At 39.1% G+C, this 12,813-nt stretch overlaps 1 protein-coding gene across 1 annotated transcript in view; it reads left to right on the top strand.

Moving 5' to 3' along the window:
* The window catches only part of nbas (NBAS subunit of NRZ tethering complex), a 418,366-nt gene that overhangs the window by 136,657 nt on the left and 268,896 nt on the right, over window positions 1-12,813 (top strand). Inside the window, exons 26-27 of the mRNA XM_039748931.1 lie at window positions 6,822-6,955; window positions 10,377-10,439. Coding sequence (XP_039604865.1) covers window positions 6,822-6,955; window positions 10,377-10,439 — 197 coding nt within the window. The remainder of the gene's footprint in view (window positions 1-6,821; window positions 6,956-10,376; window positions 10,440-12,813) is intronic.

The raw sequence follows: 12,813 nt of genomic DNA, 5'->3' as shown, positions 1-12,813 counted from the left end.
AATGCTTTATTTTCAGTAACTTGGCAGTCTCCTTGAGCGTTTCCGAGGTGAAAGGCGTTCCTTGGTCCGTCAGGACTTCTCTAGGAATGCCCACGCGTGAAAAGACTCCTACTAGTTCCGTGCAATATTTTTAGTGGTAGCGGCGCAATGGAGCGGCTTCAGGGAATCGGGTTGCATAATCCACGAGGACGAGTATATATTTATATCCTCGGGCTGAGGGCTCCAGGGTCCTACTATATCCACCCCAATCCTGTCAAAGGAACGTCAATAAGGGGAAGGGGAATCAGAGGAGCACGGTCCTTCCTAGGAATTTGCCGCAGTTGACACTCCGGGCAGGAAATGCAAAAGCGAACCTCCTCATTAATCCCGGCCAAAAAGCGGAGCTTAATGCGCTCTAATGTTTTATCGGGCGAGATGGCCTCCAAGAAGGTGAGAGTGGCTAACTTCGCAAACCTGCCGCCGGTAGGTCAGCGGGACTAGCAACAACTTCGGACCTTCCCCTCATGTTCAGCAACCCGATACAATAATTCATTATCCATGACAAAGTGAGGTCCCTGTGGCATGGGCAAATGCGTCGTTGGCGTTAACGAGAACCACTGCATTCTTTATGTGCTTCAGAGAGTCGTCATTCCACTGTTCTCTCTTGAAAGAAGCGGAGTCGCTCTAAACTGAAAGTGCAACTCAGAGAGCGGGTCGGTCTGACCTCAAGGGGCGGAGAATCCTCCCTCGCTGCGGGCGCTAGTGGATGGCGTAGTAGCCCGCGACGGTCCGGGAGTATCTTCGTCACTCTCTTGGCCTACCGCCCCTCCCTGTCGGCTGATTACACGGTGTGGAAGCAGCTTGAGATGAGTCTTTATCATCTATAACGAGGCCAAAAGCTTTTCGGGGAATGCTTTCTAAACTACCGCGGTTACTGTCAGACCAGTCCCGCCCGAGGATTACGGAAGCGGAGGATCCGGTGTACCTTCTGTAAGTCGCGAAGGGTTCCTCCGAGACATACGTAACACCGGGCGGTATTGTACGGCGGATATCTCCGTGTATACATTTTAGACTGGTCTTTTCTTAATCCATTGTTGCGGTAGAACAAAGCGGCGAGCAACGACAGACACGTTACTGCGGAATCAAACAGCGCTGTTATCATATGTCCATTAATAAGAAGCTCTCCGTATGTTTATCCGCCAGGGGATTGCTAAGGGCACACAAACAACCCGCCATTGTCCCCTACGGTCCGCCTTGTTCCCGACAGGTCGCAAGCCAGGCGGCCCGGCGACTTGAACAGGCTCTGGATTGCGTGGAAGGGACTGCTTTGTAGGACATAACTCCCGGGTAGTCCACAGAGCGGCTGTTCTGCCTCCCGGTTTCACAGCCGGCCTCTGGGTTGCAAGAGCTGTAGCAGCTCGTCCATGGAATGGAATTCCCCCCAGGCGGCTGGGCAAATTCCTGGGGTATCGCTGTAGCAGCAAAAACAGGCCACTTGCTGCACTATTTGCAAGGGGTCAAATCAAATGGCGTAGCCACTCACCCACCTGTTGCCAGAGAGCCATAGCCTGCTCTGACAGCCCTTTAGTTGGGTTAAACTCCCAGTCTATTATATACTTCACCTGCCGGCCTGGGGACAGCCCATCGTTAACAGGGACCTTGGTCCCGATGGGCTGCTCGGCTTTCCTACCCAGAAGAGCATACTGAGCCACTCGTGTGTTTTCCCCAGAAGCCAGCCCGCCTGTGGGTCCCCTCTACCTTCTCCACGAGATGGGTTGGTAGCCCGGGTTATGCTCGTGGAGCAGAGCCTGCACCGCGTCCTTCCTGACCCTCCGCGCACTCCCTGCCCGAAACTCGGCCCGGTACTCACCCACCTGGTTCCTTGAAGTCCGTGTCCCGGGTTCTTCGGGACACCATCCTGCCGACTACGCCACTGTAAGAACTGGAGACCAGAGGCGTGGAAAGGTTTGGGGCAGCCACCCGTTTAATGCGGTTTCCCGGCTGCAAACGTATTTGAGGCATTTTTCAAACAGTTGTTTACACAACAGAGTCCAAAACAGAACTGCCTGCCTAAGCAAAGGCAGTGAGCTTTATAGCTCAGAGGGCGGAAATGATGTCGTCCTCTGGGCGAACTGGAAGTGACATCACCCTTGGGGCGGAACCGAAGTGACCTCATTCTTGGGGCGGAACCGGAGGTGGTGTGTCCTTCCTGGAAATGGCGGCTCCTGGTGGGATTTCCGGGTAAGACCTGCAGAGAACTCAGAAAGAGCGTCAGCGTACCCCGCCCTGGGCAGATGTATAAACAGTATTGTCTAAGCCCTTCAGCTGCTTCCCATGCACACGTGTGTGACAATATATATATATATACACACACACACAGACACATATATAAACATATATATACACATATACATATATATACATACTGTATATACAACATATACATATCTACATATATACTGTATATACACATATATATACAAATCTACATATATATATCTACATATATATATTAGGGGTGGGACTCGATTAAAAAAATTAATCCAATTAATTAGAGGCTGTGTAAGAATTAATCTTGATTAATCGTATGTAATCGCACGTAAATTTGCCCCAAATCGCAAATGTTTTTTTTATTTAAAACGGTTTTAGTGGGCGACAGAATCAAATAATAGACATGGACATGAATATTGTAAACTGAAGCTGTTTTAATTTCTGAAAAAAAGCTTTTAAACTGCATTTGAATTCAAAACAGAAACAAAAATATCATCCCTGGTTAAAATTGGGCAGACTTAAAAATAAAGTGGTAGTTTAAGTACTTTAAGTACATTTTCAGAATAGTATTGTCTTTAAATAATAATAACCAAAATTTCACCATAAAGTGCAGTTTTCTTCTTAAAAAATAAGTCAGAAACATAAAAGGTAATTTGACCAGCTTACTCTTTAAACTCTGAGTAACATTAGCCAAAATTATTTTGTACATTAGGCTAAAACAGTGTGATCATTGAACATTTTGTAATTAGATGTATTTAGAATTACTAACGGTCACGGAAGTCCAATGATCCCCAGTAAGAGCCACAAAGTCCGCTTTCTGTAATGCATCTAATTTTGCTTGCTTTTCAGTGTGCACAAAACCACGCTTTTATCAAGGCTTCGGGTAGTCGAAATGATCAGTCGTAGGAACGCGCTTTATTCCGACTCTAACATTTTTGTAGCTGTGATGTGTGCATCAGTGTAATGGATGTACCAGGAAATCATTCATTGACAAAAGTTCCGTTTGCTTGGAATTGAAAGTGTGATTAAATGCGTTATTTTTAACGCTTATGGAGTACATGCATCGAAGCTTCTCAACTGTGCTTGTGCTAAGAAAGGGAAAATTTTAAAAATAACGTAACATGATTCTGCTAACCTAATATTTTTTCATACGTCCCAAACCAAGGAGATGGGAAGGTAAAATGAATCGGTAGCGCACACATAGTCCGTACATCCCTCTCGAATCGAACCTCGAATGTAGGCGTTAGGCGAAGACTCTACAATTGCCACCGCTTGTCTATGCTAAAGTATATATTGTAGATCGGGCTATAGATATACATTTATATATATACCCGTGTATCGCAGTGGAGAAGTAGAAGTTATGAAAAAGAAAAGGGAACATTTTAAAAATAACGTAACATGATTGTCAATATACAGTAATTGTTTTGTGAGTGTTATTGAATGTTGCTGTCATCAAGGATTTGATTATCATTATTTCTTTCAATCAGGCTCGTATTTGTACGATGTGTTCAAGTTACATTCCGTGTTTGTCAATCGCTGTAAAGATAAGAGGTTTCATTCATCGATTAGTTCCTTACTGCATCAATAAACAGCTCGTCTTCCTTTTTATCTGTGATGTGACAAACTGCATGCACAGGTTTTTTTTACGCCGTCTTCCTTTAGCGGGACATTGACTTTTTCCACCGTGTGCTTTTCCACAGTAGCTGCATTTATGAATATGCTTATCAGACGCTTCATATTTTTTGCTGCCTTTTCAACTGTGTAATTCGGTTTTGTTCAGCTCTTTGGAACTGTTGCTTTTATCTGTGCACTGCATCAGTTCACGTGAGCCACTCGGTGTACTTGTATCGAAGGTTCCCAGCTGTGCTGGTGCCATCTCGTGCTATGTCCATAGCTTTATTTAATGTTACCTTAGTCCTGGCACTTAAAACTTTCTCTGGCAGTTTCGCTGAGTTTGTGTCAAACACCACCCTGACCATCTCATCTTCCTCTCCATAAGCACAGTCCTTCACCCGTGAATATTTACCCGTGGCAGTTTGCTATTGGATTGCCGCTGACGGATGGCCTTATATGGGCAGGCACTAAATTACAAACGCCAGCGGCAGCCTGTCTATGAACTTAATTTAAAGTGTAGGTTTACATCGTGCTTTGTTTCAGTAGCAGAACTCGCTTCTTATTGTTTCGCTGCCTTCTCAATTATATAATGCATGTTTTCTTGAGCGCTTTTTTGAGGTCTTCCTGGTTTTCTATGTACTGCGTGATTACGTGGGAGGCGTGATGATGTCACACGAAACTCCGCCCCCACGGCGTTGAAGCTCATCTCCATTACAGTAAAAGGAGAAAAACTGCTTCCAGTTATGACCATTACGCGTAGAAATTCGATATAAAACCTGTCCAACTTTTGTAAGGAAGCTGTAAGGAATCAACCTGCCAAATTTCAGCCTTCCACCCACATGGGAAGTTGGAGAATTAGTGATGAGTCAGTGAGTGAGTGAGTGAGGGCTTTGCCTTTTATTAGTATAGATAGTGATCAGACTTCTTAAGCAGTCTGTCAGCTTCCGGATTGACCAACAATTAAATTTAATCTGATCTAATTGTTCTTTTTATATGTCAAAGTTGCTTTCCATGGTACTTTTCAACAATTTAATCAATAACTATGCAAGAGGGCATGATTGTTGGTGAAATTTTCAAACGTGTCCTCAATGCAATAACACTGAAGAGTATATTTAATATGTTTACTAATTTTAGCAACCTTTAAGAACTTGTGTAGGTCCTTAGATCTATATGGCTGTAATAAATAATCTACAGCCATGTGTCAGATGGGTACTGTAACATCTGATGGTATCTGTTAAATACTCAGTATCAAAACTATTATACATAATAGTACTCCACTGTTAACACTAGCTTTAGTGCAGTAGCAACTGATGCAATTTTAGGTAGCTTACTGAAGTTGGACAAGTATGTATTTCTAAAGAAACCTGCCAGTGCAGCATTAGCTATTTATTCATGCTTTTGATATCATTCTTTTTCTATGTTGTCTGCCTGTTAATGGAATGTTATCACAACAGATGACTGACTGTCAGTGATGTTAAATTGATAATTCATGAAACAGCATTAAGCACACCTTCTCCCCATCCTGTCGTTTGATTACAGGCCCCATGCGCAATGCATGATGTGCGTGTAGGAAGGGGCGGTTCTGGTAACAATGAATTGCTGTATAAAGTAAGCCATTAATGTTTGATGAGAGTCAAAACTATCCCTTGCAGACAGGATGAAATATTTAAATGTTTTTATTGTTCTTTTCTTTACTAGAGGAAATTAAGGCTTTTAGGAACCTATAGTTTAGTACTGATTTGTAAACTTTACATTTCTAAATTTCATATGTTGATTGTTTTTACTGTGTGGCATTTAGGCTATTCACAGTGTAAGTAAAAGGTAAGGTTGTAATAACAATTATACTCTGCTTTATTGATTATTCGCTGTCCCCTGCACCTCCGCTCACATAGTAGTGAAACAGGACAAACTTTAAAAATCAATAAATACATTTTTTTTTAAATTGAATTTGTATTGAGAACAATTTATATGGATAGGGTTCCTATCCGAGGGCATCTTGATATGCACTATTTTTGATTTTTTTATCAGGAGCAAGGACATACAGGTTTCTTTGGGAACTAATCTGGGAGAAAGCAATGTAAATCTGACCATGCGAGAAGCATGGTGAGCTAAGATCAACCCCTGACAACCTGAGTGTTTGTCCCTGGGCCTTATTAATTGACATTGCAAAGCAAAGCTTCACCGAGAACAGTAATCTCTTGAATTGAAAGAGCATATCCGTTGCAATTAGGGGAATGTGAGGGATTAAAACCCTCTTGCCAATGCCACATTCTGTAATGATTATCGTCTCTGTGATGTTCGGAAGCTGACAGACCTGGAGACAGGTACCATTGCAAAGTTTGGGTGAGCTCAGGTTTCTCAAAAGGATAATTGGTACTCCTACTTTCAATGTGAAAATGTGGGGCGGCATGCCAGGAGGATTAATGGAATTTAAAAATTCTGTAGGATAATGAACTGAATCGTTGTGTTCTAAAATGGTATTTATTGAAGTGTATGTCCAAGACAGTGTGTCAAATAATTTGAGCACCATTTGATTCATTTTATGCTGGACCCCTTGCCTTGTTCCGCAGCCTCTCTCATCGCTTCATGCTTGTAAATCGCTGCCACAAGCAAACTATGATACTTAGTGCAATGAGAGAAGTTGCAAAATCAAACGGAATGTTCAAGCAAATCATAGAAAAAAATCTGCTAAGTAGTTCTCTCGTGAAAAGTGGATGGACAGACAGACATGGGATTTTATATATTGTATATATATATATATATATATATATATATATATATATATATATGAGAGAGAGGGATGTCTGTTGTTATTTGTGTTGAAAATTATCACATAATGGGAAATTGAATTTTTCATGTTCTATAATTGTCTTGGACAGTGTGGATAATGAAGACGTTATTTATAAAGGAATTAACATTTAGATATTATTTCATACAATTGATTTTTTTTTCTTTAGTGTCAACAGAAGATCATTACAGACCATGACCAATTAATGTCAGTTGCTCTAGAGTGCATTTATAACTGTGAACGAGATGATCAATTATGTTACTGCTACGACATCTTAGAATGCCTTCCACAAAGAGGTTTTGGGTGAGTAGATAATCCTTGTGTTAATTTCAGAATGCAAAGTGTCTTTTGTTTTCTTCTTCAAGTAAACGCATTTTGGTATCAAGTAAACACATTTTGAGAAAAATTTCATTAAACATATTTTTGTATTTATTGCATATGGAATAATTTTTTGTTTTAGATTTTATATACTTTATTAAAAGTAAATTGTCTTTTTGCATGACCTTTGGAGGTCAGGCAACATTTAGGGTATTATATTTTTTATTTTGATATTTCATGTTAATATTTGTAGTAAGTGGTTATTAAATGTTTGTCTTTTGTTACAATAAAATAAATGTATTTGTTTGTAATTTATTTTGCAAGGGAAGAAAATACCATTAGGATTCTTTTGTTTTATAGCTCATCTTCTGAGCGGTTACGCATTTGTGATAAGTGCTAGTGTTTGTAGTCTTTTGTGTGAATAGGAGCACTCAATAAGTAGGAAAGTAGAGCTTCTAATGCCAAAAAACATAATGCTTGTCTGTGCTCACAACAACTGAACTGGATGTTTGGGAAGGCTCCATTCAGATATATTAAATAGATTGTAGTTTTATTCTCTAAGTTATTTTAATTTAAGTGCTTTATATCACTGGTTCTAGAGTAAGCCATATATTAAAATAAATTTTTATCAAAAATATTTTCTCTATAGAATATGCTGCTGTTTATGTATGTTGCAAGCATTCTGTGAACTTTTTTTTTTATTGTGTTGCTTCATTTAGATAGGTACATGTTATTTTAACTCCCTGGTGGTCACTGCTGGTGAAAGTAAAGAATATTCATTTTAGGACAAAGTTGCCTTATCCTTTTTCTCTTTAATATGGTGTGTAAGTCTTCAGCTCTGACATCATACCTAAGTTAATTAAAAAAAAAATGGTGGTAGTCACACAGGCCCAAGACTGGAGAATTAAGGTAGAAATGGCATCTGTTCAGATACACTGCTTTACAATCTGTGTTTTGTTTGGACTCAGGGTCAGAGTTTCATCCCCATTTATAAAACACTTCTTTAATTTCTTGAAGCCTGAATCCATTAGCTTGTCTTGGATAATTGGATGCAATGATGATTATTTATTTCAGGAGGCAACATTCAGTTCACCCAACTTGAACACACACTGCTCATTTTCTGCTATTCACAAATAATTAAATTAGCTGCTTCATAACTTAATTCTTACACTGTTTCCTGGCTCATACATCATCTCATTTTAGTTCTCCATTATGATTTGGGCCATGTTGACAATATTTTCCTCAGTCAGCGATGCCGACTTGACCTTGAGTCATCCTTGAGAGACATCCTTCCACAATGGATTTCTTCAGCACATCTTTTGTCTGTGAAATACAAAAAGGACTGGTCCTAGTACACATTGACTCCCAAGACATATTGTTATCTAATGCTATTAATTCAATGATATAATTCTTGATTTTGCTAATTTTGTCATGGAAACATTTATTATAAACCATAAATGATGGAAATTGTAATTCACGTAGTTTAGTACACATAAGATAATCACTAGCCACTTAAAACATCAAGCCCATGGTTCAGGGTCAAAATTCTTTCATCAACCCTCATACATGCATATATTTAAAAAAAAATCCAGAATTTTCTTTGTGGTTGATTTTTTTTTCCAAGTGAACTACTGCAGGTGTGTTTTTATGTGGCTACAAATATGAATGCATCATACCTATAGCTTATGGGGTATTGGGTACTCGAGAACCTGTTACAGTTTTTCCCTGTTTTATACAAACAAAGGAAATATGCACACAATTCTGAAAATGTGAAGCTTGTGTATCAACAACATGACTCCAAAATGCTAAACTCTTCACATTCCATTTGTCTTACTCAGATATAATTCTAAATCACAGTTTTGCAAATCTCTGAACGAATTGCATCATTTAGCACACTTTTTTTACCTAAAAACAACAAAATGCAACACCCTGATTACCAGTTATTCTCACTCAAGTTGCACATGTACAAACGTAGTTGAAAGAACAATTCAGTCATGTGTCAGAGTATAAAAGATGAGATAACATTGCGGCCAATATGGATGAGGTTTTCTGGCCTTAACAGGATCAGAGGCAGGATGCAGAGTGATCTGTTTCATTGCATTTTACAGTTGTTTTTGTCAGTTCAGGTGGACACTTTGCCTAGCACTAACAAACATTTTTTTGTTACATTTTTGTATCTGTGCGCTCATTTTCTTTGTAGTGTTTCTAATTGTACTTGTATTACATAGGTGAAAGTACTGAGTTTTGCTATATGCTACATAAAATAGGTAACGTTTGTGTTGTATATACATTGTGACAGATAGGGGGCGCTATCGCTCCCTTGAACCCCTGTCCAAGACTCCAGACACCAGATAAAAGTCCAAAAGTTGACTTTATTTTTATGCCACAGTGCACAAAGCACCCTCTCCTCCACTATACTCATAAATCACAATAATAAACACAATAAATCAATCCACCACTCCCAGACGCGTTGTCACTCTTCCACCCAGCTCAGCTCGCTGTCTGGGAGCTCCCACAGTCCTTTTATACACCCTGACCCGGAAGTGTTCCCAATCCCCAGTCCATGTGATTCTTTATCACTTCCTCCTATGCCGCACTTGTAGGACACATATGATTCTTCGGTCCTCCCTGCAGCTCCCTCTTGCCGCCCCTGTGGTATCCAGCAGGGCTGTGTATAAAAACTACATAGTCCATGACTCCCTGCTGGTCTTCGGGGCATCTCCATACTGCAGGGAGGGCTCCATTTGGTGGCCTGGGGGTATTGGCCGGGATGACAAGCCGGCCATATACCACAATATGTAGCACTGTAAGTGCTATTTTGGGACAAAAAACAGTACACTTCACCAAAACGGGACAAAGGAAACTTATTTCCACACACTTGTATGCATTTAAATATGTAATGTGGCCTCATGAAGCCAAAACATACATGAAAACTTTTGATGGTAGTATTTTGAATTTATTACATCAGTGTTTATTTGATGGTTTGTAAGACATAAACATATAATACCTGTGTGTATTGTTTTGGTGGAAGGAATCCGTTTTGAGAAGAGAACACATGGTTTTGAGTGCTTGGTTTCTTTTTTCAAGAAATTTGTGAAGTTTTGACAAAGCAGTTAACTCTTTTCAGTTTTCAGTTTCTGGAAGTATGCTTAAATGTTTGGAAAAGCTGTAATTGAAAAAAATGGATGTATGTTTATTTAATGTGTAATTTTATATTGTGATGCTAAGAAGTAATACCAGTTGTTTGCAACAGAATATAGACTTTCATTGTTAACACTGACTAAAGTAATAGGTATCAGCTGAATTGTTTACTTATCTCAAGGAAAAAATCAGAAAAAGCCCAAAGATAAAATGAATCTTTTGTGACTTAATGCCCTAAAGCTGTCTTTTCATTTTTTTTATATAGAAATGAAACTGAAGTGACCAAAAATCTTCATGACAAAGTGGATCAATTGGAGAAGTACCTAAGGTTTGTATTTATTTATTAACTGGCCTAATTTCCATGGAGAAAGAATGAAAGGTATTTGGAACTATGTTATCAAACTGCTCAATATCTATGAACTCACTCTGCTATAATAGACATCACCTTGCTGTGATATCATAATGGAAAAATCGGGCACAAAAAATGCATCAACAAAACATTATATTTTAAAGGACTAGGGGAGCTCCGCCCCCTGCTCGCTTCGCTAGCCAACCCCCAGTTTTGGTCCTGTGGAAACACAATTTAAAGTTTTTTTTTTCATGGGAATTGTTACATATGCATTATGCTCACTTTCATTTTAAAACTTCAGTAAAAACAATATTTGGAATGAACTTCAGGATTGCATTGAATTTTGATTCCTTGTTTGGTCTTACAGCATGATCATGCAACATATAACTGGCTTTGAGTGAATATAGTTTCTTTGTCTCTTATAAATAAACCAACTTTTTTAAATGTTTGTCCTTGTTATTTGTTAATTCATTGCAAAAACTATTCTCACAGCAAACTGTTAACGTTTTAATACAAATGGCATATCAAGATCTCCTTTTTGTCCAAACACCGTTTCGAGTTCATTCAGTTAAAACAAGAATTTCTGAACAATCTACTTACAGAAGTGAGAATATCCAGAGCTGATGTAGCCGGCGGTATTGTTCTCAAGAAGCTACAGAGTTCTGGCCATTGTGGATTGTATGTCATTTTAAGAAATAAATCTGGCTAACCAATAGGTCCTGATATTGCCATTGCATCATAATATATATCATGATATAACTATTGTAATGCTCTTGGACTACCTTGATATGATAATAATAATAATGTAATGCTGCCATAGATGTTGAGATGACAGAAGTGGGTTAAATACATGGGAACGTATCGCTAATTTTGACCTGAAATATTGTGTAGGTGTTATTCGTTTTTCTGAATGCATTTGTTTCATATTGCACGACCATCCTGGAAAAGGAAAGAGTAAAGGGTCAACATGTGTCGATGTATTTGACATAAATGACGAATCATGCTTTGCCTTTGAATATACGCGAATATCTACTCTGTCTTTGATATTTCTGTCTTTCAAAATTATTATTGCTGACAATTCATCACATGTGGGTTTATTATAAATGCGACTGTGATATTTCAGATTCATACAGAAATCCAAGAACATTTGTTTGTCCCTGTTTTGCTGATAAATTTCGTGTAAAGTGCAATACTTTTGGACATATGGATTTTTATCCATTATTGTCTGTATAATTTCTATTACTTCGGATCATTTAACTCTTTCGATTCTATGTTGCATCGCTTCTCCATGATCATAAAGATACTCCTGACCAAATTGTGTTCTTTTTGAAATTAAACTTTTCGTAGCTGTAATTGTTGCGGGAACACAGATTCTCATAGCGTATGGTCCATTATTGTGTAAATCAATGTTTTGTGCATTGATTGATGCCAACGCGAAAAGATTATTATAGATGCGTATATTTTGCCTATAGTGTTTGTGGATTTCACTTTCACCAAACAACAGCTCTTTGAATTTTTGCGGAAATGCCTCCTCATTGGGATGCAGCAGTACTTTTCACTGATGGCAACACGAATTAAACGGTCTTCAAGTCTCTGACTTAAACTTTAAAGCCTTACAATATCTGCATACTTCCAACATATCACCTATGTTCATATATTTGATCTCTTTTTGCTGTTCTGTTATTTCACCTAGTAATAATTTCCATTTGTTTGCACGAATGTGATCTGTAATTTAATCTTGAATTTTAGTACTGTCATATTTTTTGAACTTGCTCTGCATCTGTATCGTGCCAAGGTTTATTTTGAGCCTTTTGAATACCACTGCTTTCATAATCTGTAATCTGCTCTGCATGTGTATGGCGCCAACGCAGTGGCGTAGCGTGGGTCTCAGTCCCCCCTTTATTTAGGTATTTCAATTTAAAAGACTGAAATATACAGTAATTCTTTGCCGCCCCCTAAAAGTGCCGCCTGGGGCGGGCCGCCCCTGCCGCCCCCAATACACTACACCACTGCGGCAACGTTTTTGAACGTTTTTATGAAGTTCTACTGTGTGTTTTACTCTTTGTCTTTTATTTCTGACCCCGTTTGGAACTGCATAGTTTTCAATTCCATTTGTTCCGGGCTGATTATTACTTTCCTTGCTTAGGTCACCACCTCACGGGAACATGCTTCCAATGGATGTCAGTATGACGTGACTTGACCATGTCACAGGAAGTGAAAGTGTCTCTGCCTCTCTGAAGTGTCTCTCTGTCTCTCTTCAAAAGATCACGTCTTGTCGCAAGATTTTCTTTTATGATAGAGAGATTGTAGAGTTAGTGCAAACTATAGCAGGTGTTGTGAAGAGACAAACCCA

The sequence above is a fragment of the Polypterus senegalus genome, chromosome 3 (genome assembly GCF_016835505.1).
Source record: "Polypterus senegalus isolate Bchr_013 chromosome 3, ASM1683550v1, whole genome shotgun sequence".
Taxonomy (NCBI): domain Eukaryota; kingdom Metazoa; phylum Chordata; class Cladistia; order Polypteriformes; family Polypteridae; genus Polypterus; species Polypterus senegalus.
The sequence above is the reverse complement of the archived record's forward strand: the minus strand, read 5'-3'. Positions and strand labels throughout refer to the sequence as shown.